Raw genomic sequence first — 24,563 nt, forward strand, 5'->3', positions numbered from 1 at the left:
GATCTGAGTTTTGTGTTACGAGTAGTTAGTTTTAATTACAGAAGTATATTATTAATCGACTCTTAACTCTCATACAACAATCTGTTTGCCTTTGGCCTCATTCCAGAACCTACATACATTCTTATATTCCTTTTTTTTTTTTTTTTTGGTGAACGTTTAATAAAAAGCGCTAAGAATCCATGATTTCAAAATATGATCATATATAAACACCTGTATCAGATCCGAAACAATTTATTTTTGTCTTTTATTAATTAATTCGGATAGAAGCGACAGTGACACTCGTATAAAACGATTACCGGTTTGATCGAGTTTCTTCAAGTTGCCACTTGCGATTTAGAGACGATAATAGTCCCCTCAGCGTCAAAGACCATAACTCCGTATCTAAGTCCTAATCCGTTACGGAACAAGTTCGAGGTTGTAGACATCGGCTGGAATAATTACTGGTTCGTTGATAACAGTTTCCATGCTCCCGTGTCATCGTCGATATTGTGCCACGAAACTGGGTTTGTCGTTATCAGAATTTGTGTAACTCGAAGATCTTCGCTTGACTTGGAAACTCCTGGCGTCTTGTATATCTCGTTCCGTGATTACCCAACGGTAATTACACTTATCTAATTATTCCACGACGCTGTATTCACCTTGTCGTTGTGTTTCAACTATTAATCGGCTCTATTTACGAGAAAATACCATGTATAAGCATAAATACCTGTAGTCACGTTCAGTGCGGCATTTCAGCGATTAGTTGCACAAGGCAATTTCGATTATACTTCATCTTTTTAACCGACTTCGAAAAAGGAGGAGGTTACTCAATTCGACATGTACATATATATATATATATATATATTTTGTTTATGTATGTTATCTCCGTACGCCCACACGGCTTGACCAATCGGGATGAAACCTATTGCATCTTGTAGAGCATGTTCCCCGATTGGTCCCGTTACTTCGACATTTTGAGATTTTTCATTTTTTACCCGTTTTTTTGTAAAATCTTTAATTTCCATTTTTAATATGGTAAAAAATTGTTGCAAGTTATGTGGTGGTAACGTTTTCCTAATACTTGTATTTCTTTCTTGTTGCAGAAGTCGAGAGGAGTGCAGGCGCTGCACCGGGGGCGGCGGGTGCAACTGCAGGGGGCTCTCGGGGGTTGGCACCTTCCCCTGCCCCCTCAACACCCTCGACCCCCGTTACGACCAGTAGCCCCTCGGTCTCAACCTCCTTGCCCTCGACGTCACCTTCACCTTCTTCGTCACCTTCCGCTCTCGTTGCGGGCTTTGACAAATCGGTGCTACAGGTAAGTCCTCTTCCTACTATCAGCATCTTAACGAAACAAATTAGAGAAGTCGATTAACGAATTAGGGCCTAATTTACGTACACTTGTCTTAAAGGAAGGCGCCGCGAGCAAAACTAGTTAGCCAGTAGTTATTCAAAAATAATTTTGAAACTAGCTACTTTATGTAGTTTTTGCCGCTGAATTCAATGGTGTAAACAAAAGTATGTTCTAACAATTTTTTTGGATTTTTCAAAGTTTCCAAATTTTCTCTCAATACCTACTGCTGGCTAGTTTTGGTCGCGGCGCCCTCCCTTAAGCGTTTGTTACTTGAGAGCAACTAATCTAATCTAATTTATTCTAATCCTCCCATAAGAGTTACATAGTCCCAATTTCCATTTACAATCTCATTACGAAATACGAGCAACTAATCTAGTTTCAATGTTCATATATAAAAAGAAAAGCTACGCTACGAAAAGCTATGCTACGAAAATTTCGATAACTCGAACTTACACTTAAAGGAAATTCTCTGGAAAATTCTCAAGTTTAAAAATACAAAGTGGCCGATCGATAAGACTCATGGCTTCGAGAGCATCCAAGGTATGCCAATGACACGGTTTGCTTGTGCTCCGTGTACAAGGGTTCCAAAAATTTTCGACGGGTTTCCAACATTTTCCACAGTAAACCGATAACCACCTAAATCGCTCGAAGCAACAGGCTGTACCGCGGAACAAAAGGGGTCGCAGGCCGGTCCTACGGGGTCGAAACGATAACGTCCAAAGAATAATGATTGCCATTAAGCCGCCCCGAAGCGAAAATTCGACGTCGAATCCAACATGCATGAGGCACGGCACAAAAGTTTGTCGTCTTCTGGCGTCGAGAACGACAACGAACTGGGACGAGCGTGGTTCAGAGGGTGGAGGTAACAGCAATGGCGGTAGGGTTAGTTACGATAGTGCGGTACCTGGTCTGCCCTCGGGTGCCTTGGCTAATTAAAGCTCATAAATTAAGCGGACGTGGAAAGAGACTGACGAGAATATGGCAACCTGGTAACGGACCGGGGGTGCCCCCCAGGCTCGTGCAAAACGCGCGCAAGGACATCTGAAGACGGACGAGAAATTGCGTCAGGAGGTGTTTCATATGTTGAAAGGATAATGCTTGAATATGGCCCCCGCTTAATCAACGAGAAAGAAAAATTAGTTTATAATATGCGTCCTAACGCTTTGTCGACTGGACGTTAATTCTACGTAAAAGAAATTATGTTAGGTTTCGAGCATTTTTTTGGTAGAGTCATAGATGAATACCATCTTAATAGTAGGATATCAATTCAAAGGTTAATTTTAATAAGCATAGTTCTTGTCTCGGTGATTCCAGTTTTTCTACAGTCTTTTTTTTTTTAAATTATTTATAATTGCGTTTAGGTCCAGTAATATTCTTTGATAGGGCCATCGATGAGTGCTATCTTAATAATGGTATATCAAGTCAAAGATTTTATTGAGCATAGTCCTTCCCTCGACGACTCCATTCTTCCTAATTATTCATAATGAATTTAATCTCTCTTCCCCATCTCTTCCCCAAATGAAATTCCTCCTCCTCTCTCGTCCAGGCACCAGGCTCCATTGAAACCCAACAATGTAGTCCACGAGCAAGGTCCAAACGTGATTTAGAATCGAACGTAGCTTTCTTTGCGCGTTCCAGGAGCTGCTGGAAGTTTCGTTCCGTGGTACCCGTAGCTCGCCGTGGCCATTTAAATTCACACGCCGTGGCATCGAGCAATCTGCGCCTGGAAATAAGGGGTAACGCGCGTTCTATGCTTGCCAAAGTAGGAGGGACAGTCTAACTAGATTGCCAGCTTGTCGCTGAAATTAATTCCCCTTCGATATTCGGTGCTCGGACATCGATTGAATCTCGCTCGGCCGAAAAACGCCGAATCGTGTAAACAAGACAAGTGTTTCGAATAGCTATAAAAATCTTTGAGGAAAGAATAGATTTGTCTTTCCCTAACGTTGATGTCTCTCGTAGTTTAGTAGATATTATAGTTTTTAATAATGAAGGCAATATAAATTAAATTCTAACTGTATATAGGAGCTCGGAAGAAATGGCAAAAATATTTTTCCAGAATTTAATTTCCATGTTTCTTTCTATTCTACTCAAATTCGAACGTTGAACAGTGCATCGAGAGGAAGTGTTTTAAGTAGCTATAAAGATTTTTGAGGAAAGAATATATTTGTATTTCCATAACGTTGATGAATCTTGCACTTCTCTTCTTGAAATTAAATTCTAATTATATCAGGTCATGCCATAAGTTCGTGCTGAGGACTGTGTCAGTATTTAATAAAAACACTGCAGAAATTTTCTAGTGACGGTATAATGACTATGTCAGAAAGATGAGAAAATATTGTAACATGAGAGAGATTATCTTTTTTTGATAACACTTAACAGTATGTTTCACGTATTAATTCGAGTAGCAGAAGTATAAGTGGCATGATCTTTTCGGACGACCTAAAACATAGAAGCTCACAAGGAATGACAAAAATATTTGTCCAGATGTTTAATACCACCACAAATAATTCCTACATTTCTTCCTAACCCAAACGTTGAACAGTGTAGACGTCCTTGTCTCCCTTAACATCCACAAGGGGGCATCCGGAAAACGTCGGAAAGTCATGGAATCCGCTATGTAAATTTCCCTTCGAGTTTCCGCGGTTTCGAGTATGGCTCCGTTCGTTTCCGCAGCCTCAGCAGCACTTGTTTATTGCGACAAAGACTTCCCTCCACGACGTTTCGCAGATCGACTTATCTGGTCGGTCGCGCGGCCCACCGAGATATCGCGACGTTGGAAAATTCGCGAAGAAGCGTAAGCCTGGCAGAATATTCTGCCACGGTCGGCACGAGTTCGGTTATCAGGGACAGGAATTAGATTTGTGTGACGGCGGTGGACAGCGCAGAAACGACGCAGGGTTGAGCCGAGAGCTGTTCATGCAGCCGTATAACTCGGTCAATTTTATCAAGTTACCTGTCCCGTTTCTCTGCCTTCGCGCCATCCTGATCTTCATTCATCCCCGTACCCGAACCGAAATGTTCTTACTCGTGGAAGGGAAACTCTGGCCGAAGGGTAGCCGAAATTGAACGCGCAGACTGATTCGACATGATCTTCGGCTCTAAACCTGTAACTTTTTTTATGGCAGTCTGCTCTAGACTTCGAAATACACCCTTCGACCGAGTTTCCCCCAACCTTTTCCACGTGTTGGGGGTGGATTGATGAGATCAAGATGTTTTATCTTAATTGAGGAGCCGTGATACGTTTGCACAGGATTTCAGCTGGTAATTAATTTGTTTTAGGGGAAGTGGTTTAACACGTAGGGGTCTCAAAGATCGTTCTGCAGTTTCTGTTATTATTTTGACAAAATTGATTCGAAATTGGAAGAGAAAGATAAAATGTGTCCTTGTGCAAAATTAAATTCAAATCGTACTGAAACATCTCGCTGAACTAACTTCGTGTACCAAGTCTAAAAAATAATCTTTCAATTTATCTAAAAATTGGTTTGTGTTGATAATGGCACCGTGAGCACGAAGGGATTAAATATATATATATTTATTTATACATATATTTTGTCCCGTTACATTAGGGTCACCATTTAGAATTTCTATATTCTGAGTTCAGATTTGGAATCAGCGACTCCGATAACTCCTGTATACTAAGTTTCATCCAAATTGAATCAATTTTCTTATTTTGGTCCGCCATATTGGATCCGCCATTTTGAATATCTAAATTTTGAGTTCAGATTTGGAATCAGCGACCTCAAAAACCCCTGTATACCAAGTTTCATCTAAATTCAGTCATTTTTCGCATTTTGTGTCGTTATTTTGTATCCGTCATTTTGAATTTTTGAATTTTGAGTTCAGATTTGGAATCGTGTAACTTGGCGTGGAATCGTCCGATTCGATTCTACCAAAATTCAAATTGAAGAACGGAATTTGAATTATCTAATAGATTGTTATGATCATTGTTAGATATCCTTAAACATTTGTTTTATTTATTGCTGTACTGGCCAGAGAATATAATCCTGGTGTAGTAATTGCATCCTGGTAGTTAACTTGCGGTTTCATGCAAGTAAATATTAGATAGCACTTTCGAGCAGAGGTATCGTTTTCATTTACCTTATTTTCACCGCAATTTCTTCGGTATTGTTTCCTTCTTGGGATTTCCTTGACGGGAGACCTTTGTGCGACGAACCGTTTTATCAAGCCCTTTTAACTCTTTGAGCGTGGTATATTGTTCGTGCTTGCTGAGGGCACTTTCAGCGTGATACGTCGCTCAGCATTTACATGTTTAAAACCGGTGGCCCCCTCGTCTCTTAACATATTGGATGGGAATGTCCTCACTTTCACGGTTTTCCGCTACATATTGCGTAACACAGGCAAACCTCAACAAGCGTGAATTACACGCGCCAAATTGTGTTTGACATTTCGAGGGAATTATCTTTTGTATTTTTTAGGAAACTCTTTCATGTTTTCTTCTATGTTATTTTTAATTTCTCACTGTCAATGTATTTCCTTTATTCTCGTCGAATAACATGCGCAAGGCTCGCAAGGTAACATTTTTGTAAAATATTCAACACGTGTTGTTGTTGTTTTTTTTTTCTTTTTTTTAGCAGAGGAGATTCGTAATTAGGGGGAGTGGTAAAGTAAGTCAGGAATAACTAAAATTAGAAGATATTTCACTAATTATTCATAATCAAAGCTAAAATCCTCTTCAAATTTTACTCAGACTAGGTGTATAATAATAATTAATTAAATACAGAAGACCGAGGGTAAATAATTTCCTTGTACAGTCATACTTGAACTACTTTTATAAAACTACTATGCCCCAGAAAAATCGATTTTGAGTTAAATATATTTATTTTATTTTATTCCCAATGTATATATATATATATTTTATTCCCAGAGTATGAACAATTCCGATCCCGAAATAAAACGATATCCATTATAGTTTGCAGAGTTGCTATATATGCTTCTGCTTCAGTTTTACTCGATTCCTATTTCAAGGTTCGTGTCTTATGCGCATTTGATCCTTGCACGAGCAATTTGACTTGAGTGGCGTAACCCAGATAAAAGTTCGTAATTATCTTCCTCGGGTAACTTTTATTGTCATCTAGTCTATTGTGCCGATCCGACGGGTACGCTTTTCCTATTTGCCGAGTCAACAGCCAGACTCCAGCGAGTCCGACGTCATAACAGCTATCTCCCTCCTTCCATTTCCGGCTATGCTATCTCGCTGACAAGTATTGTGCTGTTTGCATAAAGCGATGAGAGGCTTCGAGGTAACGAGACTTGAGCAGGAATCGAGTTGCCAATGAAATTCTATTTCGCTTAGTCTCGGACCGCGTTTTATTTACGCGCTACCTGTAGAATTGATCGAATCATCCGTCCGCGCGGCAACGTTTCGCGAATGAACGTTTTTAATGTGCCCTTTCACTTCTTTCAATGGCTCGATTCAACTCTCGTACGCCACGTTATATTTTTAGATACGTTATAATTCATTTTCCTCGGGGACTTGGGGAAATGGATGATACTTGTGATATTTTTTGAGAGAAAAAATGATACATTATTTTAATTTGTAAGTTAGTTTACGTAGTTATTCGAATCTGGAGAAGGTGTGTAAATTTGTATATAATAAACGACATGCTGTGTACGATGTTACGAGCTAAAACATATACTGTGTTTACGTCTGAATCAGAAATGAGTAATTCAAAATGATTTTTAATATATAAAGTTGTCGTCATGCTTTGAAATACTTTTCAATCTTCATTTGTTATTTGAAAATAACTTTGACAATTTGAATCCTGTTGTATTTTAAATTCCGTTTCTATGCTCCGACACAAATATTTCATCCACATGTCAACAGCATGATACAGAAACACTCACACTTTCCACAGAGACCAATATTTTCGTACGAAAATTGGCAAAAGTATCGTTCAAGCTACGCGCTTTTAATACGCACAAGCAACATTCCTGCCAGGCATTCGGTATCTTCAGAAAAAATTACCAAATGCCAGCATTTTTGTCCAGCTCGCGCGGCGGCGGTTCCCCCTTAAGCCAGAACAATTTATTCGCGTTCCATTCTCGCTGGTGAGGTTTTTTTAAACGACATTTCTCGACGCTCACGTGTGGAGCCGGGGACAACGTATGTTGTTTACTTTCGCAGCAGAAACTCGTCTGTTCTGTCTAAATCGAGCGTCACGTTTCGAGAGTGTACCCACCTCCGTTCTCTGTATTACGTGCCAAACCCTCCCCGTCCCCCGTGTCGCCCCCGCACGGGAACTATTTTGTACTCCATTTTCCTTTGAGCCGGTCATGGTTGGTATCCAGCTTATTAGATTCTTCTTCCATGTCCTGGCACCGAAATGTTTTTCTATCCAGCGTCCAAGGCGCCCAGAGCCCACGCTTGGGCGACACGTTCGGTCTACCGTTGCGTTTTAACAGATCTCGAAAAACGAGGAGGTTACTCAATTCGACATGTATATTTTTCTTCTTCATACTGTTTAATCCACGACTAGCCTTAGTTTGTATCGGAATATTCTAAAGAATTGCGACGATGAATTGTTCGATACTCGAATGCTTTGGAAGTTAGTCACTATGTTGTGTTCTCTCTACCTATATTTCACTCTTAAATTTCTAACAGCAATGACAAGAATAATCAATTTTCTTTCTGTTCCATTAAAATGCGAGGAATTTAGATCCTCGGAATTTATTTCAAATTTGCAGTAATTTGCTTAGGATTTTAAATGAATTAATGACTCTTCGTTTTACGTATGAAAAGTCTAAAATTGATTAAATCCTCTTAAATTTCTAACAGCACTGACAAGAATAATCAATTTTCTCCCTGTTCCATCAAGATGTGAGGAATTAAAAATCACTTTGGATTTTAAATGAATTAATCAATGACTCTTCGTTTTACATATGAAACAAAGTCTAAAATAGATTGAATCCTCTTGTGGAACGCTTTACGTTTTCGATTGAGTCGAACAACCAGGGAACTGTTTTCTGTCTCCCGTCTTATCAGAGCCGATAAAACAACGAAGGCAGCTGGGGGTAGTTCGCGATGCTGAATGGTCGAAGAATTTTGCAGTTGAGCTTTTGTGCGAAGTACGCGTGGAATGCGAAACCTTTTCTGAGCCTTGATAGGAAAGGACATGAAACGATGGTCGTATGGAAAAGTAACTTTGAACGATTTTACCCCGGGAATTTAATATCGAACGCGTCGCTGTTATTCCTGGCTCTGTATAATCCTCGCGGTTCCGAGATTGGTCTTTTAATGCCCACCACGGTTTGGTGATCATCGGGAAGCGTTTACCCCGTGATTGTGCAGCTTCCGTTGCATCGATTCTCTGGGAAACTATTACACTTCTGGATTATTTCCGGGAGGAATTCACTCGATTCGAGGGTCACCGTTAAAACGAATCGCCCATCAATCTTACATCGTCGGCCGAACCGTACTGATTCGGGGTGCAGCTGCGTTTATATTTGAAATTAAGCAGCTCGTTTATTTTTAGAGACGAGATGGATCAAGTAGAGGAGCCGCGATATAGGTCAGATCGAGCCCTGGTTATCGTTTGATCCGCGATATTTTTAATTAAATCAACGGGGCTCCGTGTCCTGGAGGGCACTTGTCTTTCATTCACTCCTGTTCACGTTCGAGAAGAATTATCGAAAATTCGCTGCTTGAAAAATCGCTGCTCTGAAAGGATGTATCGCGTTCGACTTTATGAGAGGGAAATTCGCATTCGAAACAACTTCTAGTGAACCAATTCTTCCTGTAAAAGAAGTTTTTTCAGAATTTTCACGGGCTAAAGAGAATTCCTGTATAAAGTTTCTTTCACAAATTACTCACTATATTTAAAAACAAAAAAGTCAGTCTTAAACCGAACCATGTCGAACCACCACTTCAAAATGTACCTGGGAAACCACCCTCGTTAACGTATTTAAACGTATTTAACGTATTATAACGTATTATAACGTATTTAACGTATTTATTCTCCATCCCCACGGCCATCCAGCCCGTTGCAGAATATTATGGAATTTTACAGGACTCTAAATTCCGCGTGACAGACATGTAACGGCGATCGTGATCGTTCCCCGTCCATATTTCGGCGGGTCAGATATCAAACTTACCGTGGCGTGAAAAGTCTCGTGGCATATATACGAGAGGACACCACGCAGGGAATATTTTCTTGCCCGAATATATTCTTCCACCCTCCTTCGCGGCCGTGCTCCCCCGGGACCCTGGGGTCGTCTAGGTCTTTCATTTTCATCGAGCTCTCTCTCTCTCTCTCTCTCTCTCTCTCTCTCTCTCTCTCTCTCTCTCTCTCTCTCTCTCTCTCTCTCTCTCTCTCCCTCTGTCGAGTCTTTTCAAGGGGGCGGAAAAAAGAAAGTCCGCCGCGAAGAAAACCACACGAGAGATATGATCGTTCTTCGACAACATGCACTTAATCAGCCCGGCTTTATGTGGAGCGGCGAGGGGCTAAGGTGAAAGCCAGAGAGGAAGGACAGTGGCTCAGAACCTCGAAGGCGGAGGGACTCCGAGGACGTCGAACCGGGCGAGAGCTTAATTTCCTGTAGCATTCCGGCTTATCTCTTTCCGCGATTTATCGACCTGCTCCGAAAGTTACACGCTTTCGACTTCGGGGGAAACATTGGTCCTACTCGAGCATCCGTTTCCTGGCCACGCTATCCTCCACCCGAAGACGGTCCTAATTGTTTGCCCATTTTCTCTTGATTTCGTTCGTGTTCACGGAAAGACACCCGTTCTCAGAGCTAAATACTCTTGCGAAACGTTCTACTTTGGGCCATGATGTATCTAGTTTGTTTTCTTTCGAGATGGTTGTTAACTATACTTAAAAAGATAAAATATTGATCGAGGTTAGCGAATAACATTTTAGTAAGTGTGCTTTTCCTGTTGCTCTTTTTAATAGACAAACATCAACAATATATAAACCTTATGATAACCTCAAAAAGAATTGTACTTTTCCTGTTGCTCTTCTTAGTGGATCAAATGTAAAATGTAATATCGAACCTCATAATAACCTCAGAGATATAGGTGCTTCTTCCGTTGCTCTGTTTAATGGACGAAATGTAAAATGAAATATCGAATATCAACAGCATACAAACCTCATAATAATCTCAGGAAGAGCAATTCTCTCTGCTAATTTACTAATTTACCCAACTACAAACCCTTTCAAGACTGCACGGTAAAATAATTGCCCGTTTCGAAACGTGCACCCTATGAGCCTGCCCTTGCACCCTCTTCGCAACGCGTCATCGCGTCGAGTCGCACGATTCGGTTGTCATCGAAGCGAATTATTCCGTGTTTGGTTTCGTTTGTTCGTTTCGATTGAACGGTAATTAAGCGATGGCACTCTTGACATTTAGTTATACGCGTCGTTTGACTCTTTAACGAAGAAAAACCATTGTTCACCCCCCTCTCGATATCGAAACTCGTGTTTGCTGGGGAAATTGCGGGTGCAACCGGATGCGATAACCTCGTTATCGTCGCCTGGTCAACGTAATCGAGGTGGCATCGCTGGGAAAACATTGCGTGACACGTGTAATGTTTTCGTCGTGACGGGCGTGCATTTTCGCTTTTGGACCACCCTCGTCTGGTATTAGGACACTGAGTTGGCCATTTACGGAACGACACTCCCAGCTAATTTCCGGTTGGAAATACTCGATTCGGTCCTATCCTGTCCGCTCTCCTTTACCCTCTGATCGATGATTTCTTTCCGTTTCCATTCCATCAACTTCAAAGTATCGAAAGGACAGCTCTTGATTTCTAGCCACCGGAGTTACTTTTACGCCGTGACATATTTATTTCGAAGATTTCATTGTGAGTTTTTGTTTACCATGAAGATAAATGTACCGAAAAATTAGCACTTAAGAATTACATGATAGTTACCGATACAAGTTATTGCAAGATAGTTACTTATTACAAGATAGTTACTTATAAGAAGTGATTGCAAGGTGGTCACTTCTACCAATGGAGACTTAAATATTACAGCCAGAGGCTGAAATTAGTAAACTCGAACTATTAATAAATTATTGTTAAACAATTCACACGACTCCTTCAATTTTTTATTTGAACAATTATTTCATGTATATGCGCTTTCTGTTGTAGATACGCGATTGGCTCACAGTCGAAGAAGAGATGTTACGACAACAGGCAGTGGTTGTCGGCGACGTCGACGAAATTCTGCAGTTACTTGATAAGCAGAAGGTAAGTCGATTATCGGCGCTTGTACCGTGGAGTTATCTATTTTAATAAAAATACAAAGCACCCTCCGGGCGTGCTGCCATTGAATATTTCATGGTCCGAAATAGCCTTATGATAATATGAACTGACGATTCAATGTTTCGTAAAATATTGTATAAATATTTACGAATCCCATGTATGTTAAAAGTAGGAATTTTCACGAAGTGCTTAATGCAATATTCCACCAATTTACTGACGTTCAAAGTTTCGAGATGTTCGATGCAGTTAGAGGTGGAAAATTATTTTGTAGTTGTTAAAATGAAATATCGATAAATTTTTCGAATACACGGAACTAAGAATATTTTTAAAATTACAACTACTTCTATCTTGGTGAATTGTTTCAAGTAGCATATCTCTGGAATGTTCAAAGTATTATTTCTTTTCACATGGAATTATGAACATTGCGTCGATATTATTACCAAAATATTCTTCGAGTATCATTGATAGTATCACATATGCGCTACAGGTACCTTTCTCTTATCTTTACTAACTTTACCAACCTGTTACGCATAATGGTCTCAGAACTACCCCCAAGAAACATAGGGTGCACTGCGAAACCACTGATTTTTCACGAGGTCGGTACTTCAGTTCCTGCGGTACCAACCCCCATAGTTTGCTAGGTTTGCCCTACATCTATAAACTCCTACGTCGACAAGACCGCGACCTGCAGTATCCACGCGGAACTTTCGCTCGAACTTACAACCCTTGTCGAGGGTAAAATCAATCCCAACTTCCCTGAGTTCGTCACACTACAGTTCCCTGCAGACCAACCAATGGTCATCTCAGGGACGTTTCCGTGATACCGCGGAAGACGAGGGTGCGATGTCGCTTCCCCGATCTTCTGAACGTCGAGAGTGGGGGTTTCTGGGTTACTGACTGGGAAAACCCTGACATTGGCATTGGCATTAAGGGTCCAATGAACGCTGCCACGCCTTCCACTGTGCGTCGACGATACATTGTTGCTCTCCGCGCAATAGTTATGCTCAGACTATTGATTGCTCTTGCGCGGATTTTGTTCTCTTCGCTGCATTCGGCGGTCTCCATCAGCGATTCGTATCAGTATTTCCCGTCGGGGGAATATTTATTTCATTCACGTTTCATCGATTGGCGTCTGTTTGGCAAAAATCACCGTTCGCGTCGGATTCGTGAAAAGTATAACAATGGAATTATTCGAATCTTTCGATTCCATCATTTTTTCAACTCGCGAATTTTTGTATCGCGGATTAAATTTTTGATCTTTTGTTTTTAGCACGGTTTCTTTGAGATTTTCGCTTTTTTCTTTTGAAGGAATTGCAGATACGCGGAACATTTTTTTCGAGTGATTGTAATTGGATATGGACATCCCGTCCATAAGTACGTGGACACTTCCTAAATTGGATTAAGTATCTAACAAATGTTATGAATATATTAATAAATATCATTTATGTTTCTGTATTTAGTTTGCAGTATAATACTAGATTATAGTACACATTTTATAATAATAATTTACGGTGTATATTAATTATTCATTGAAATTGGTAGGTGTCCATATATATTTGTGAAGAGAGGTGTACATGTAAGGTTGTATTTAATTAAGTTATATTAATTATTTGCTCACCTTTGATGTTCCCCTGAGAAAAACAATTTTAATATTCGTGCATCATAAAGAAACATCAAAGATCCGTTAGTATCCCATACAAATGTGAATTTAACAAGACATGAACACACGACTACGCAGCAAGTCATCGGCATACCAATTTTCAAACCTGAACAAGTAGCTCGCCTCCGACAACATCCACAGTTGGGTCAAGCGTGTCGAATCTTTAATTACCAACAAAAGTGGAACATCGATCGACGAGGCCCGATCGAATGAATTAATTCAGACTGATTGGCAGCCCTTCCGCGACCTCCTCAACACAGGCTCGTAGCAAACGACCACTTTGTCTGGTCCCCTTTTATCACCGTGCTTATCGACTTTTTCCATTTCGAGTTCGGGTCTCCCACGCGGAAATAATCGTCCCTGACGTAGGGTTTTCAAAGTTTTTCGTTCACAGAGGATGGAAAATTGGCGATTCGAAGCGTTTGGAGCGGATTCGCGACGGAAATTCGGTTACTTGTCTCGCGGGCTGTTATCGCTCGCCCTCTGAAAGAAGAGAATGGCGCGTTCCGTTGATCAATGGGAGCCGATTTCACGAGATCGGGTGGCCTTCTTTCTCGTTAAAGCGTGACTCGAACACGAGGGCTTTTTCGAACGCTATTCGATGGGTGGTCGAAAACAATGGGTTTGTTACGGCGGTGTTGTTATTGATTTCCGATCGGGGGAGCCCGAGCGAAAGATATGAAGAAATGAAAGAGCCTCCGGAGCGGGAGATGGAAGGAAGAGACAGACAGAGCGGGGAGGGAGGTCCTCCATTACGTATAGGAATATCAGACTTCCCTGAATTCTGCTGATTATTGAAATTAAAATCGCTCGATATGCGAAATTGCAAATCACGTAGTAATGGAGGATGTTTAGGGAGCATTTCGTGATAGAAAAATTATTAAGTAGCGATGCGGTCGATTTTAATTTATTTTACAAATCTTTGAGGCTTTTACATTTAGTTAGTGCTTCAATTTTATCTTATTATGAAAACTACTCGAGGAACTCCATTTTCCCTGAACACTGTACAGCGTAGAATGGATTGCATGGTTGAATTGTAGTACGGAAATCGACTCTTGAGATGGATCGACGAGGAGCGAAATATATGTAGGTCAAAACGTTGAACCGAACGTGTACAAATTGTCCTGAATATTTTGAAATTCTCTCTAGAATTATTATCTAAAAATGTTAAGACTAGAAAATTTGGCCCCCTTTGCCTTATTGCATACGGTGTGTTTTCACTAAACTACTTTTTCAATTGAGAAAGCATCGAGCGTCATTTATCTCTTTGAAGCATCAGTTCTAAAATGCAAAGAAAACCTCGGAAAAATATCTAAGCCGTTCACTGCACGAATCGATTAACTCTACTTTTTGAAAAATCTTAAATTTCAGTGTCAAAGCACTTGGTGAAGTCATAATTTTTTATATTTACAACTTTCCCGAATAATAAAGATTAACACTATTAAACGAACCATTAACACCATTACAGTTTTTTTGGGCATTGATTAATGAATAATTTATTTTAGAGGCCATTTTTATCGCATTTCTCAACATATTATTTTATAGAGTTAATCGATTTGTGCAATGAACGGCTCATATAAAGCACTTTGATATTCTCGGTAGGGACAACGCGGAATTCATGTAAATCAGAATGGCAGGAAGTGGAGCGGATGCCATGCATCGCGGAAGTCGCACGTCAACGAAGCGTGGCACGAGCATGCATTTAAATAGTGTGTATTACGAACGTTAATTGCATCGGCCTTCGTGTCGTCGTCTGGAGTCGGGTTCGTGAAAACGACGCCCATAGATTCCTTGTAACGGCTCGTGCAAATTTTACACGACGTTTTGTCGAATTTCAGACAATGGCGTCGTTGTCGCTCCGCGAAGCGTGAAAATTCGAACAGCAGAAGCTGCAGCGTTCGACGGGATCCTTTATAATTTCATCCGCTAATGGAACATCTAATCGGTCTAAAGGAGAACTTATCATTGAATTTTCAACGAATGTAAATTAGAAGGTTTAATAGGTGTATTTTATTAATCCATTAAAACGACGTTTTGGTCTGATGATTTGGTGAAAGGGTTCTTATCTGATTCTTCCATTTTAATGGTAGATTTTTATTTAAGCCTTTCAACTTTTATTGACATTTATAGCTAGGAACTTCAATAATGCATGCGATTGCCAGTTGTATCGGTTCGTTTTTGTTCTAATGTAATTTGAATTCCACAAATGATAACAACTCAATATTTTATTTGTCTTTGTAAATATAAAGCTTAAAAGAACTTCGAACCCCTTATATTAAAAATGTTTATTCTGAAACAAACATGAACAACTAATACTTTAATGCCACCCTTACTACTCTATCATCAGACTTCAATTTCCAGAACCATCATCCTGTTAACTATTAAACAATCTGTAGAATCCTTCTGCCTCGTGCAAACTAAAAGAATCTTTCATCGCAATCTTTATAGAAGGACTTCCATCTCACGTTCAGACTAGGTTAGCAAAGGGAATACGAAAAGGAATCGCAAACAGTCTCTTGCAGCGAGTTCTTGGCCGATTTTCCAATTTTCTGTTGCCTCGGTCAAAGGCGAGCATTCTTCTCTATGCGTGATAGCAATAAAAATCCGGTTTCCTCAGTCCCGGTCGAGGTTTGTTCTTCGACTGTTGATAACTCGTTCGACGTCGTCTCGGCTCTTCCGCCTTATTTTCGTCGTCGAACGCGAATTCCGGAACTTGTCTGCTCGTATTCGCTCCTTACATCCTGTCTGGAAGCTACCAGGTAATAACATCAGAGAGCCGTAGCTATGAAGAAGCTTCCCCGACTTCGCAATTTCCCGGTTACTTCGGCATTCGGAGAATAGTCCTCTTCATTCTGCGACGCGCACTTGCTCTCGAGCACTGCGTGACGCTGCATTTGGTATCAAACAACTTTTTCATACGCTGGCGCTTTCATGCGACTTGACGTATCCAGCTCCAGCACGTGAAAATACCGTTTTCGTGGCTCGAAATTATTTAAGTATTTACCAGTTGCTTGAATAGTTTTCTTTTAACAGGATACTTATGAAGTTAGATAGGACATTTACGAAGTTCAGCGTTTCTCAATTGTATTACCTCTAAAATCTCTCGATGACTAATATTTTTGTATTATTATTATTATTTAATAACTTAAGTGCCTTCCTTTACACCTTTTTCCGTTCGAATATTTTAAAATTACTTTTGCAATATTTTATACAGTATTTTCCTGTCGTACACCCGGCACCTTCCTTGTCTAGAAAAAATGAGTCAAACTAACCTTGACACTTGTTAATAGTATTAAATGGTTTTCCAATCCTTTCAATTTGCAACGGTGCTCGGAAGGAAACATTTTCGTTCGACTTTCCACTCTTTCTTCGCGATATTGCAATATCGTCGTTTTACTTTCGTTGTCCCGCGATTCGAGGGAAATTCGCTTTAAAGCGAATCGAGTACGGCCCGCCATTTAATTATACCGAGTTTTGACGAACTTTTCACGACCAACTTCTCCTGCAACGATTCTCGTAATTAGTGTCCCGCGCTAGTTGGACCGTTAAATTGAAATTACTTTCAGATTATTTCGATTCGAGCCGAGAGGGAGCGTTCTTTCGCGAACAATCCAGCTGTGCCCGGGCGAGACTTTCTTTTTTCTCGCGAATCACGCACGTCTGGACGGAGTTTCAAGTTCGCGGCGGCTCGTTGGCGAAGTGTAATCGGATATTTAATCGTCGACACTCGTTCACCCTTGCGAACATTCCCGCTGCAACGACCGAAGAATTCACGAAAGTTACACGACCGCCAACGACCCTGCAATATGCACCGGGTGGAAAGGAAGGTGTCGCCGGTAGCTCAAAAATGGCATAGAACATCGTAATCCTTCGTGTTTTTCGTTATGGTGGTTCCAAGTGTTTTTTAATGTCAGAATTTGATTTTCTAGGATGGGATTCTTGGTAAAGTTGTGAATAGCTAGTATTGGATATGTTTCGCTTTAAATTAGTAATATACAAGCTTCTCCATTATTGGGATAGGTCTGGGAGAATTTTTTTTTTTTCTGCACATTGCGTGAATATTTATTATAAATCCGTTTATATTTATATGAACGGATGTTGCGTTTATATATCTGTTCGTAAACATGCTTATGTATGTTTACGAATGTTCAGAATCAATGTCCCATTCGAATCCTGTCCATTTTGATTTCATTCCGCTCGGAATCATGCGATCCGACCTCGTTCGGTTCGTCTATAATTTTCTATTCCCGCCATCTTATCATATTTTGCGGGTGTGCAGGAGAGCACCGAGCTGCGAATGAAATTTGACGACGCGCTGGAGGGGTAATGTATTCCTTGACGATAAACCAGTGCGACGCAGACGGCGTGGAAGATGTAAAACTTCCGTAAATTCAAATCTATGCATCGCGATGAACGTCCACGAGATTTACCCTACTCGAGAGTACAGTAATTTTGAAAATATTTGCATCCCCCGAATCCCGAAATGAGGGATAATCGTACCAGTTTTACTAATGTTGTATTTATACTCTCGCAGTAGCGAATACTCCTTTCTAGGAGATTTTCTTCGGGTGATAATTTTTGGAACAACATTCCAAAGGTGAAATTGACCGTCAACGCGGGTGTCCGACAATTATAACGGAGGGTTAGATTGCGTGTGCGCAGTGCGTATCGTTGTCGACCCCTTCAGGATCCGATTAGGTATCGAATCAGCGACAGATTCGAGCTTACGCTTGACAATCAATCAAAGATACTATGTCAAAAATTGCGCCCTCTTTGACTTGGAATGTTCCTTTATTCTTTAAAGTATGAACATAGTACCGAAGGTAAATTCAAAAGTATAAAAATGATAAATCAAGTTTACACAATCTTCCTAATCGCGACTGTGTTTTTCGGAACTATTAGAAAATTGCGCTTCAGGGGTAGTTTTGGTTTATTTTGTGAGAGTCGGATTCGAACAAACAGAGCGATGCCAATATTTTTCGAAATTCGAGTGACGAAATATTGCGAATGATTTCCAATTAAAGCCGACATCGTTCGGAAGTTGTTACGATTGTTTGAAACCGGTTTAAAGCGTTTACTAAACGGCACCCTCTGCTACGCGAATTTCGTGCCCTGTAGGCTCCATACCCCATAGGATGGTGGAGAGAGAGATATATATATAATACCGTTTCCTAGCTACCAGAAATACCCATGAAGCTGCGAATTTCAGTCAGTTTCACGACGAGCTTCCGCCGAAATACACGCGCTTGAAATTCATTCAGTCATGTTTTTTTAACCAACTAAATTTTAATTACCCGTCAACCGTGCGTCCCAATTCCATTACGCGTCGTTCCTTTTTTCCTTTTACCATCGTGCTGTAACAGTGTATATTATTTCGTGCGCCTGCGTAATTGGTTGTTGGTTTATTTCTAGTTGGTTTAAACAGTGTGTTCGTTGACAGTATCAGAAAAATTGTTCTTTTTCGCTAGAACGTAAGAGAATGACGAGGGAGTTTGACGCATTGCTTTAGGCCTACTGATCAGTGTAATCTACATGGATAATACTATTCTCTAATACAAAATAATTACTTGTTTAAAAATAGTAATGGTCACCTACCACGTAAAATAATATTTCACTAACACGTAGCATCTTGAATAATACTTTACTAATTCATAGTACTCAACAAATATTTTAATAACCCTTATTATTAAAAATAATATTCTCTTCATGAAACAGACTACGTTCTACATCAAATGTAACGTTAATTCTTCACATAAAACTCGAAATTCCAGACTAAAACATATTAAGTCGCACTTAGATGAACTAATTACACCTTACATCACCGTAATTTTTAAAATTCACATTACAATTTTTTAATACGTCATGATTAATCTACCAATACTCGAAGCCACAGGAAGAAAATTTTGTTTACCAAAGAGAAACATTCATTAACCGAGGATCCCGAGCCCCGGAACGGCGTATTCGTGTTCTATTCCGTTTCAACGGCGGGCGAGCCTCGTGGTCTTTCATTTCCGATCGTTAATGCGTCTTCATTAATTAATTTCCACGTGTCGGTACCGACAAACGAAAATTGCCAGTGTCGCAGACAGCGGTGTCGAATGGTAACGGTGTAACTCGTTATGTTCCATATTAATGAGAAATTCGCACGTTGGCCGTCGAAAGCGAAGTCTGTGATTCGGGAATCGCTAACGAGCCACTCTAATATCGCGCAACATTTCTCACGGTAAACAATGACACCGTAGATCAGCTATCAGTGCGTGAATTCGATAATGCGATTTTAACGAGAGCTTGCCAATGAAATTACGACGTCGATGCAACCGACGAAATGCCAATTGTAACGAAAATCGATACAGCGTGCGGTGGCCAGCTTCTGTCTCTCTTTCGCTCTGTTTCTGTCTCTTGGTTTCTTTCTTCGTTCGCTTGTAAAAAGATAGAGCGATACGCGAAGGGATATTTGATCGAGCCTGGAGGATCGAGGGTGCGTTTCGATAGTATTGTCTGCGTTTATTACGCGCGTTAATTGCAACGAAAATATAACTCGTTTGATTGGATTGCCCTTGTTACGAGGACCTAGGCTCTTGTTTTACCTCTTCGATTCTGATCTTTGTTTGTTTGGGTAAATGAATAGAATAGGGTGAAAGAATATATGTATATTGTACATCTTCAGTTATTTGGGGTTCAGTGAATATTATTGATTTACGAAATTTTTGTACGGGAATATTTATTTGAAATGTTTAGCGATCAAGAGTAAATTTATGTAAAAGAATGGGCATTGAATTGTGTGAATTACAATTGGAGCAATGAATTTTATTCAATTATGTCTATTGACTTCATTGTACATGTAAATTAATTTAGTTCAGGTTATGAATTAAAGTTTTGTCTGGAGAATAAATATGAATTTTTTGTACAGTCCAAGTACAGCCCGAAGAAGCATATTTTATTATTCAAATAAAAGGTCGAAACGTTTATGAAAACGAAAATGAACTACAGTCATTTCAGTCATAATTGTAATAATATTATTTTAACACAAGGAACAACCAATATACGTATACAAATAATATCAGCGAAATGTTCGACCTCAATTTCTATGAAACCCTGCAGGTTTGTGGCGCAGATAAAAATAAGGGACGCGTATTTTCCTTTAGTCGCGGAAACTCAAGGTTAAGGGGTGAAACGACCCTTGCAAAGTTCTACCTCTCTAATGCTATCTTGAAGTAGAATGCTGGCGTCGGAGATACAGGGAAGTTTTTCAAGTAAATTCTGTATGGTTTTCGGGATAAAGGAACACGGTGTACAGGCCAGTAAAAAAGTAATAATACAGACGGTAAACAAAATTGTATAGGAGATAACTTTGTTGCACTATTCACACTATTCGGTACAAAAACCACAATTATTTATATATCTTTAAAATAACGAGACAAATTTAAACAGAAAAGAAATTCAGAGGCAGGTCGTAAAATAATACCAACGAATAATTATACAAATAAATCCATCATCCGAAAAAAGCATAACAAACGTTGCGTAATAATTATTCAAAAGTCTTCGAACATAGTCAGTGAAACTGAAACAGGTTCAAAGAAATTTCCCGAATAACGCGTGCCGAACAACGAATAATTATGCACGTAATTATTCAGCCAGAGGCGCTCGATACCCGTCTCATAAATATTAATACTAAATTATCGAAAAATATGAACCTCGGGAACTCGTAGTTGGTTCTTGCGTTTGTTTGAATTGAATCCTTGTTTGTCGTGTTTTCGCGGGTGTCGGAAGGTCGATTCAACGCTGCGATCACTGCAAATTCGTTGCTGGTTACATAATTACGCGGAGTGGAAATCGTCTGTGTTTCCCGTTCCCCCTGCTCTCGCCATGTCACTGCTCATTTAGGAGTTTTGACATTGCGGCAGGCCGCATTATCCGTTGCCTCGGTCGGTCCCGCGGAGGCGTGCGTGGTTTGACAGGCTTGACAGTCGGCGGTTTGATGTCTCGTCATTTCGAATCCCCTCCTGCGCCATCGCTCCGAGAGAATTTCTTTGTTCGTACGCTTGTGTGCCGACATATTTCATAGTTTACGTCGGTGTTACACACCGGACAAGCATCGAACCGTGACGAGAGAAGACCATTAAAAAGCCACAATTACAGGTGGGCGCCGATAAGATAAATGGGTTGAGTTCGCACTGATACTTGGGCAAATGGAGAAAGTGCTGACTTTAATTCTGATTTCAACATTCCTCATTTTTGCTCGAGAGAGGTTTCGCCTTTTTCAGATTCGTGTAAAATGGTTTCTCGAAGATTTTTGTTTAAAAATAACTGTAACGGTGATTTACTTAAAGTTTTGCATTCAGAAAGATTGCGAGAAATTTTTTAAATTATTTACTCTTTGATTTTCGCATTTATTCAGTGCAGAATTATTTCGAAAACAAATTTGAATCGGAATTCGTATCGGGTCTAAAGCTTTGGTACCTTTCTATTGAAAATGTAGTTATTTTAAAAATGTCGACAATTTCATGGTTCATGACTCCAGAATTCTTTATATCACGTTCGTGTAATAACTTCCGTGTTTATTTGATTATCGAGGATCAATATTCCCTCGACCAATCCATATTTTATGTGTAAGAGCTATAGAATATAAAAAAGACAGTGACGCCAGGGCAGCATATTTGTTACTTGATGCACTTTAGTTAACAGTTTTTCAATAAATTAATATTTCTTTATAAAGATAGAATATATGTTTATTTAAAGTTAAATATAATATTTCTTCTAATGTTCTATTAAAATATACGTTTCCTTTAATACAGGGTGCCCCTAAACTCTGAACACATAGGAAACGTCAGTATGTATCTATAAATATTTTGCTCCACATGAAATATGGCTTTGTCGAAGGAAGAAATGTGTAGTGACTTTTGGGACACCGTGTACACAGAACATACGTTTAATGTAACAGCTAGAATTAATAGCGATCGAGTACAAAATCTGGAAGAAACTCACTTTTTAGGGCCCTAAAGCGGAAAACCCTCTTAAAATAGGTTGTCTGTTTTACGTCGCAAAGCGGCGCAGACAAAATATCGATTATCGAAGATTACCTGCACGCCGAGAGGGATTGCGCGTGCACCAGGTTCCCAATACGAATACCAGCGATACGTTGAACACGCTTTTCAGAAACTCGCCGTTCTGCGCCACGCGATCCGTCCCTCCTCGACCTATCCTCAGATTTAGGGGAAAAGGGGGTAGCAAACAATTAGAACGTTTTTTGTACCATTACGGGTGAGATACGGTGTTGGCGAAAAGTTTTAGGATGATTTTTATTCTATATTATATTAAAAATCATAAATTATTCTGTGTTGTCTGCAGCCACCAATGCTCAGTAAATATATTTTTCATTTGCAAGTTAATTAATCTGTTGGTCGTTGGAGTTAATCAGTCTATCTTCTCCGTGTTCCAACTACGTAGGAATACTCTACAATATATTCTGTTTCAAAAATACCCAAGTAATCTACTTGCAAGACTTCACACTTTGGCATCATCTTTATATTTTCAAATCCTTCACCACGAACTTACGAAGTCTCTAAGGAAATGTTTGCCGTGGCACTTCTCCTCTCTGCACCTTAATTTCTTCTCCAACCAACTCAAATAAATCACCTTCTCATTAACACATCTAAAATAAAATAAAACTGTCCCAGCGAGTCTCCCAACCAAGTATCCGTCCAGCCTGAAACACGGAACCATCGCGTTGCCTCTTCGTCGGACCACACCCGCGTAAAACCAGTGAGTCAAGAAGGACCTCGAGCAAATATTAGTGCAATGAGCCGCGCGCGTAACGCGAGCAACCGTGTCTGCGAGGCAACGCTGCGCCGTGAAACGAAAAAACGAGGGAAGCGCGTTTAAGTTCTCGCGGGACGAAGGGGCGCAGGTTTCCGCGCGATGGATCGAAAGGAGCCAGGACAGAGCACTTCGGGCACCGCCGTGTACTCGGGCACTCTGCAGCTACGGTTCAACGTAAGTACATGCAGAAAGGACGAGGACGAGCACACAGGGGGCGGAAAATGGCTCGCGAAACACCGAAGACGACTTCGCCGGGTGGGGTGAATGGATTTTGACGACGATGAGGCGCAACGAGATCCACGCCCGCCTCGTACTAAATATTTGCGCGCATTTAACGCAGTTAATGACTGTGACGGAAACAGAATTTATCGCTCGCCTTGTCGCGCGACCCCGTCTCGAGGACAAGTGGGCAAAAAAAAAAAAGCGGGTGGATCATGGGGGGTTAATATTACCCCGAGACTTGTAAACTCGCAGGTCGCGTTTTTCTTCTTTTCTCTCCGCTTTGCGAATGGATGTAATTAAAAATTGTAGCCGTTGAGGGGGGCGACGTGCTGTTTACGTGTTAGTGGTCTGGGTTAAGTCTTTCATGTTTCGTTCTAAGATTGACGACATAACCAGCGAGCAAATTCGAAGCTCTCTAATCTTTGGCGTTGTCGCTTGTGCATGTCCGAATTGAGTAGTAATATACACTTAAACATATGAACATATGGGCATGCATATATGCATGTATAAATATATGAGCATGTAAATTTATGATTATATAAACACACGAATATACAGGGTGTCCCAAAAGTCGGGGAGGAGTCGGAAATGGAGGGTAACTGAGACGATTCTGAACAACAATTTCCTTTGCAAAAATGTCGGATGGGGCTTCGTTAAGGAGATATTAACCGAAAACCCCGACCAATCAGAGCGCGCGTAGACCGTTGGAGCGGCCGCGGTAGCGAAGGCTACGCACTAGGCGGCAGCGTCAATGTCCTTCGATGCACGTCGAGGTCACTTGTCGCGTACAAGCGCGGCCGCTTGTAAGTAGGAGTCTATACGAAAAATAAGGCACGGGGATTCGAACCCACGATCCTCGGATCCACAGTCGACCGCTTTACCTACGCGACCAATCCCGTAGTCTACGTTTCGTGTTCTTATTTGACTCCTTATTGTTGGGTATGGGAGGCGCGGATACTACACTCGGCTATCCTGAATTGATATTCATTCGCCCTCGAATGTCCGTTTTCTCGGGTTTCGCGTCTCAACAACAATGCGCGCCGCGCCCTCTTTCGCGAGTGTACTCCCCTCTCTCTTTCTCTCTCGGGTTTTGCGTCTCAACAGCAGTGCGCGCCGCACCCTCTTTCGCGAGTGTACTCCCCTCTCTCTTTCTCTCTCGACGCCTCATTGTTGCCCACTCCACCGTCAACACGACACCGTCCTTCGTGTGGCATTGTTGTTCATCGTCACTCATCGTCACTGGCCGGTCCTCTTCGATGTAGTTGCCGCTGTAACCCCCCATCCCGGACGAGCCCCCATATGTA

The 24,563-nt window shown here is 40.8% G+C and overlaps 1 protein-coding gene across 9 annotated transcripts in view; it reads left to right on the forward strand.

Moving 5' to 3' along the window:
* The window catches only part of LOC128884643 (dystrophin, isoforms A/C/F/G/H), a 572,670-nt gene that overhangs the window by 109,601 nt on the left and 438,506 nt on the right, over positions 1 to 24,563 (forward strand). For all 9 annotated transcript variants that reach the window (XM_054138171.1, XM_054138189.1, XM_054138199.1 and 6 more), the window contains 2 exons: positions 1,083 to 1,294; positions 11,445 to 11,543. In XM_054138171.1, coding sequence (XP_053994146.1) covers positions 1,083 to 1,294; positions 11,445 to 11,543 — 311 coding nt within the window. The remainder of the gene's footprint in view (positions 1 to 1,082; positions 1,295 to 11,444; positions 11,544 to 24,563) is intronic.

This window comes from Hylaeus volcanicus, chromosome 1 (assembly GCF_026283585.1).
Source record: "Hylaeus volcanicus isolate JK05 chromosome 1, UHH_iyHylVolc1.0_haploid, whole genome shotgun sequence".
In the NCBI taxonomy this organism is placed as follows: Eukaryota; Metazoa; Arthropoda; class Insecta; order Hymenoptera; family Colletidae; genus Hylaeus; species Hylaeus volcanicus.